The 6,087-nt window shown below is 45.6% G+C and overlaps 1 protein-coding gene across 1 annotated transcript; it reads right to left on the bottom strand.

Annotated features, from left to right (window-relative positions):
- Nucleotides 1-3,228: 3,228 nt before the first annotated feature.
- Nucleotides 3,229-5,649, bottom strand: NKX2-8 (NK2 homeobox 8). The gene is made up of 2 exons (XM_030562292.1): nucleotides 5,080-5,649; nucleotides 3,229-4,128 (listed from the first exon to the last, which is right to left on the bottom strand). The coding sequence occupies exons 1-2, from the start codon at nucleotides 5,243-5,245 to the stop codon at nucleotides 3,596-3,598; spliced, it is 699 nt and encodes a 232-aa protein (XP_030418152.1). The 5' UTR covers nucleotides 5,246-5,649; the 3' UTR covers nucleotides 3,229-3,595.
- Between the last annotated feature and the right edge of the window lie 438 nt (nucleotides 5,650-6,087).

The raw sequence follows: 6,087 nt of genomic DNA, 5'->3' as shown, positions 1-6,087 counted from the left end.
TATTATTTCTCTTTATTACATTTTAAGATGCCTATTTTTGTAACTTGTTCCTGCTTTTAATTAGATGCAGCAATTAAATACTGTTTTATTACACTACATTTTGTCCTTAAAGTTTTCACTATGCAACCATCACCATAATTCCACAAATCATGCAACCTTATACCATCCCCCTTAATAATCTGTGAATTATGCCTTCCCTACTAATCTGAGACTTTTATAGGTGCTGTGCAATGTCCAAAACTGTCTTGTTATATGCAACCAGTGCCTATTTAAGACAATACATTAGTTAAATGACTCCACTGCAGTCTGTCTGTGACACAAAGGGAGACAGATAAATAAAGCAGCCCTTCCCCTTTGCCAAAGGAATTTAGTCCTAAAATAACCAAGTTAGGCTTTGTAAAGACTAGTGATAATATAAGTCAGCAAACTTATAGGAGCTACTTTAATGCATGTGTGATGTTCACCTTAGAAGACCATTGAACTTGGAACTAAGAAAAGGGAAGGCCCTAGATATGAAGCAACTGGGTTCTGAGATTGATTATTTCAATGGTGCCCTCTCCGGGTTTTTCATTTCAAAAAACTAAATCATTCCATTTTCCCATCAGATCGTGCTAGAGAATTGTGTCTCTAGTGAGAGAGAAAATGTAAAACACCATGTGCAGTTTCAAACATACCTTTGACAAAGTCTATTGCTTGAAGCTTCTATCCCCTCCCCCCCCCCGCAATCATTTATTATAAAGGGGTTTTATGATACAAATTTGATAATCTCCCATACACATTGGCACTGTTCTAATTGGAGTTGTAAGCCCATAAAATTCGAGCCCTTTGTTTTCATGAAGGCCACAAGGTTTTAAAAGATACCATTGTCCCGCCTAAAACCCATAAAATTGTCACTAGGGACTGATTAAACAGTCCTGAATCGAAACAGTGAGGATTTTGTCTAGGTCCTTTTCAAGCATAACAATGATCTTTTCAACTCTCAAGACAAAAGGAGGTTTAAGGAGCCGTTCTCTGGGAGATTCTTCTAAGATAACCCCATCCATATGGAAGACAAGGTGGCCAGCAGCTGAGACAAAAAGGGGGTTGGGGAGAGAAGAGAGGGGGGAACAGGTGACGAGACAGGGCCATCCTAAGTGTTCCTTCCAGGACACACGAGCCCTTCTGCACTGCGCTCTGCACCTCACTACGACACACGTCCTGAAATCACCACCCGCACCCAGTTCCTCCCTCCTGGCTGGGCCCAGAGCGGTGCCTATGGGCCTTTCTTCGTGCATCTTTTGAGGGGCTTGGAGATGATCAACCCCCGGATCTGATGAGTGAAAGAGGGCGTTCGCCGCCCAATTCCCCAGGAGAGAATGTGCCTGGCGCGGCTTGGAAATCAGAAGATAAATCTCCCTAGAGGCTAATTTCTTCATCCAAAGCCTGCCGCGGCTAGAAAACGAGTCGGGGACTTGATCCCACTCAGTCGAAGTCAGTGGTATAGCCCCCATTGGTTTAAACTGGAGTCGAATGAGGGCCCTATAGGGAACATCACCGGGCACTTCTTAGGTTAGACAGAGCAGGCATACGGGATCAACATTAATTCCCTGCTGAGCGAGACCCGCACTTTTTCTAGGAACCTATTGCTGTGCTGGAAATTAACCGCTGTACAGCGGGTAATGCAGATAACTGCACTAGCAGAGCGAGCCAGTGGGTATTTGGGAGGGCTGCAGACTCGGAGCAAAATCAACAGCAGGTGCTTCAGTTCTGCGAATGTTTTAAGGCACATCCAGCATTTTTATATCAATCAAATGATTTTCGGTTGGTTGGTTTGTTATTTCAATGGGTATTTAGCCTAAAGACCGCGGGCTCCTGCTCTTGTCTACTAATGCTTGTGGAAAAACTATGAACGAGTGAAATAACACTGGTAAATCCTTCCATATCCCATTGCTCGAATAGTATTAAGTGAGCAGCCTCACCGGTGTAAATGATGACGCGTCCTTTATATAGGATTTAATACAGTTAAAAAATCATTGTAAGAGAAATCTGCGTAGGAGAAAACTGGCCAATTGTTTAAAAAAGATAGCTAAAGTGGGGGGAGGGCGAGGGAGGGGGGGGAGTTGTTTCCACATACCCATCCCCCTCTGCTCGGACAAATTAAATTGCACTTTAATTTCCCCTTAGTTTGTCAGTGCCAATTCTTTTAAGATTGACCCTGTTACCACTGTCCATCGGCAGAGCAATGAGGAGAGGTTTTAGGGGTAAAGGTTTGGTACAGATAGCCACGCGTGTTAACGTCTCTCGCGGCTTTGATGTAAAAAACTCCTCACTCTGGCAGCATTTACTCTGCAACTAGCCTCAGCGAACTTGTGTAGATGATGTGTATCTTGCTCCGTTAAATATGCCTCTATTTTCTATGCAAGATGTACGGGTCCGTTCTGGGCTATTTACTCGGATAAAGCTCCTGATGAAGCGAAAAGGGAGTTTTGTCTGAATCAGGACAACAGGACTGGGCTAATATTTCAGGAATCTTTCCCAAGATTCTTGGTAGGGCAACCTCTTGAGTTTGAAACGAATAAATCCAATGGCATAATGCCATTTGTATGTTACAATAAGATGTATTCGTTTGTCCTTACACATTTTCACGTCTGTGGTTAGCAAAGGAAAGCGCAATTATTTTTGATAATCCTTTCATACTAAAATATTACAAATATACTGTGAGCTGTGAATATAATTCTGAAGATTTGCTTGAAATCCTGAGACGCTATAGCCTGGATCCTGTTTTGGAAAAAAAATGATGGAAATTTGGTGAAAATATGTCTGTGCAAATGAGACTGAATTGCAATAGGTATCATACTCTGTAGCTGGAAACAGAGATAGGTAAAACCCACTCGGGAAATAACAAGCATTTAGTACATTAAAAAAACACGAAACCTCATTAGACTCCAAAAATCATAGCCCCAAGTGAATGTACAATAGACTAATTTAAAAAGGATTTGGGGGTGGGTGGGTGGTCAGGTATAATAACGTCACCAGCTTTAAAGTTAGGTGTTTGTAGCAAACTTTGTGTTTTACTGGAGCGTGAGGGTCAAGTATAATGACAAACATGTAATTTATTTAGCACATTTAAGAGAATCTTGCTGTTCATCACACAACTGATAAGCTAAAGGTGAGATCGAATGTTCAAAAAGACACTTGACCTGGCGGATTTTATTTGCCAAAAAAATCAAAAATCTGTTTATTAGTCACTGGAAGAATAATCTATTTTAGGTACAAACCACTATTGTATGTATTTATTTTACAAATCGCCTTTCGAATGGAAACAGGAGTCGCATAGGATTTAAAAATATAATTGTTTTCTCATCCATCCTCTAAAACGGATGACCTCAAAGAAAAACAAAACACATCCCTGACTAGCCATGCAGTGCTTGAATAAAACAAAACAGCCCTAGGTTGCGTCCCGAATACCAGTCTATACTGATGTGGATTCGCCTCCCTTGTGGATCCACCTGCAGTTTCATCCCAGATTCTTGATGTAGGAGCTTGGGGAAACGAATTCCCTTGATTCTTGATTTGTTTGTTTGTTCTCAGTTCAGCTCAGGAAGGTTAGGCAGCATCACCAGTTCCAGGAGACTATTGCAGGGTGTGCTAAACGCTGGTAGGCAGGGCAGAGGCTCAGGGCAGCGGCGGAGCTGGGATGGAAGGCTTGGTACCCTTGGATTGTGAAAGCAGTTTGTGTGTGGCAGACCAACTTGTCCTGCACCGCGGCCGCTCCCGGGCTGGTGGTACAGGTCTGGCACGGTTTGCCATCCCTGACCAGCACTGGCACCACGACTCTCCGGAGCAGAGGGGGCTGGCTGAGTTCGGTGCCGCAGGACCCCTCCGCTTTAGCCCTTTTCATTTTGTACCTGTGGTTCTGGAACCAGATCTTTACTTGCGTGGGGGTCAGGCTGAGCAAATGGGCCAACTGCTCCCGTTCCGGGGCCGAGAGGTACCTCTGCTGCCGGAACCGCCTCTCCAGCTCCAGGGTCTGCGCCTTGGAGAAGAGCACTCGCCTCTTTTTCTTTTTCCCGGCTTCCGGGCCGTGGGGCGGATGCGATCTTTGGGTGGAATCGGGTAAACTCGTTTCTGGACCGCTCTCATCGGAAGCTGGGGAGAGCAATAACAGTGGCACGGTTAGAGGGAGAGCCATGAGTCGCCACCACCAGGATCAGGTATCGATTGCCCCAGGGATGCTGGTGTGAGCAAGGTGCTCCTGGGTCATTCTGATTGGAACAGTGAAAGCCACCGTTGTTTAAAAGCCCGAAAGACTTCTAATAGAAAACAGGAGAGTCGATCTAAAATCCAGATTTGGGAACAAATTAAACCTAAAAGCCAGGATTGCCTAGTGTGTCCACGTTTAGCAGCTGTATTATGTGCAAGACCGAATCTCCGTGTCTGTACAATATGTAAATTCTGCAGAGGTCACTATAATGTGTATAGCGGTATGCTGTACGGTTATTATAACAGCTACCCTCTTTCTTTCAATAATTGTTGGCCCTGTATCTCTTTTCTTCAGCAGCTCCGTTACTTTAATATGAAGCATGGGACGGGGGGATACGTTCATTTTGATTATACATGCACAGACGTTACACGATCTATCAAAGTTTCAGCTTAATAATAAATACACGCATACTTGTATAGATGCGTATTTCTACCCTCACTTGGATTCTATTAGGCTACCCGCTGTTTCTATGTTGTACGTGGATACAGATTGAATCTTTGAGCACGTGTATTAGAGTTGGAATCTCCCCATTACATATCGAATTGCAACAGGAAAAGAAAAGGACAATTCTGATCAATTTTAAAGCTTACAGTGTGTATATAGGTAAGCAGTCACCTACATATATTGGTGCACCTATACGCATATCTATCTTTAGCTTTAATTCTCTATATCTACCTATATGCCCTTAAGCGTGTTGTCGGTATTTCCCTGCCGGTTCATTGCTCCGATTCAATCAGTGCTGTCCAAGGAATCCCGTCTGGCTCCCGCGGAGTGCGGGATTGGCCCAGGTAAAAAGGTATTTTACGCTTGCGAGGTCCTGTTTCTTTCATACTCACACAGATAATGGTTTCTGTCGCTTTCGATCCATTCCCCGTACGGCGAGCTGGCGTACTTCCCCGACGGGCGGCGATCCGAGTCCTGCTTGCCGCTGCTGTTAGCATCCTGCTCCGGTAAATCCAAAATGCTCCTCACCGTAAAATTGATCCTGCCAGCTGTGGCCATTGTAGGGTCGGCCGCCTTTGCCACAAACTCTTCCCGAGCTACCAACTAACTGCGCCACGCTACTCGGGAACCCGCGGGCTCAAGCAGATACTCGCTCCATTCCAGCCGAAGCCCAAATATTAGTGTCGTTTACAGAGGTGCCCTGTTTATATAAACAGTCCACCCTGCTGCAAACACTGCCCGCTTTCAAACCGTCCCTGTCTAGGGGATGCTAAGTACCTGCATTAGTCAAGTGCTGAAGCTCTAATGGGAGTAGGTGTAACCCCGCGGAGAGAATAACCCGTTACCTCCCAAAGACAGCAGGAAACGGGCTTCATCATTACATATTCTGTCTGATTAGCCCAAAGTGGGGACAGATAATGGTAATTGTTAGGAGTGAATAACATCTTGGGTGGTATGTGGTGACCAACAACCGCCCCCCTCCATCCACCACCAAAGCCACCACAGTCCCTGCCAGCCCAGTAAGATCCACAGAACTTGGCCAGCCCCCCCGCCCGCCCGCCCCAGGCGGGAATTTATTCATAATTGGTTTTATTCCTGGCCTTCATTTGGCTTGTTCGCCGCAGCACACGGAGCTAGCCCCCATGCCCCTGGCAGCTTTGCTAAGCCACGGGGCTCTTTCACACCTCGAGCCGTTTGTTTCCACTAGAAAAATGGGTCCGTTCTAGGAAACACCTTCACTCCCGTCAGGGCTGGATTTGGATGTCTGCTCCGACCTTTCCAGGGGCTCGTGTAAACTTGGGGGGCGCGCAGAACCTTTCCCGAGAAATAGCCAGTTCAGACACCGAGGAGCTACTTTTAGCATCATGTGACGCTGTAGCGCCCCATGGTCGGATCTCTCA

Source organism: Gopherus evgoodei, chromosome 4 (genome assembly GCF_007399415.2).
Source record: "Gopherus evgoodei ecotype Sinaloan lineage chromosome 4, rGopEvg1_v1.p, whole genome shotgun sequence".
In the NCBI taxonomy this organism is placed as follows: Eukaryota; Metazoa; Chordata; order Testudines; family Testudinidae; genus Gopherus; species Gopherus evgoodei.
The sequence above is the reverse complement of the archived record's forward strand: the minus strand, read 5'-3'. Positions and strand labels throughout refer to the sequence as shown.

What these genes read in the sequence shown, in the direction of transcription:
- NKX2-8 (XM_030562292.1), bottom strand. Translation starts at nt 5,245, where the DNA reads ATGGCCACAGCTGGCAGGATCAATTTTACGGTGAGGAGCATTTTGGAT. An exon ending in CGACAGAAACCATTATCTGT is followed by an intron (nt 4,129 to 5,079) that starts GTGAGTATGAAA and finishes TGCTCTCCCCAG; the next exon opens with CTTCCGATGAGAGCGGTCCA.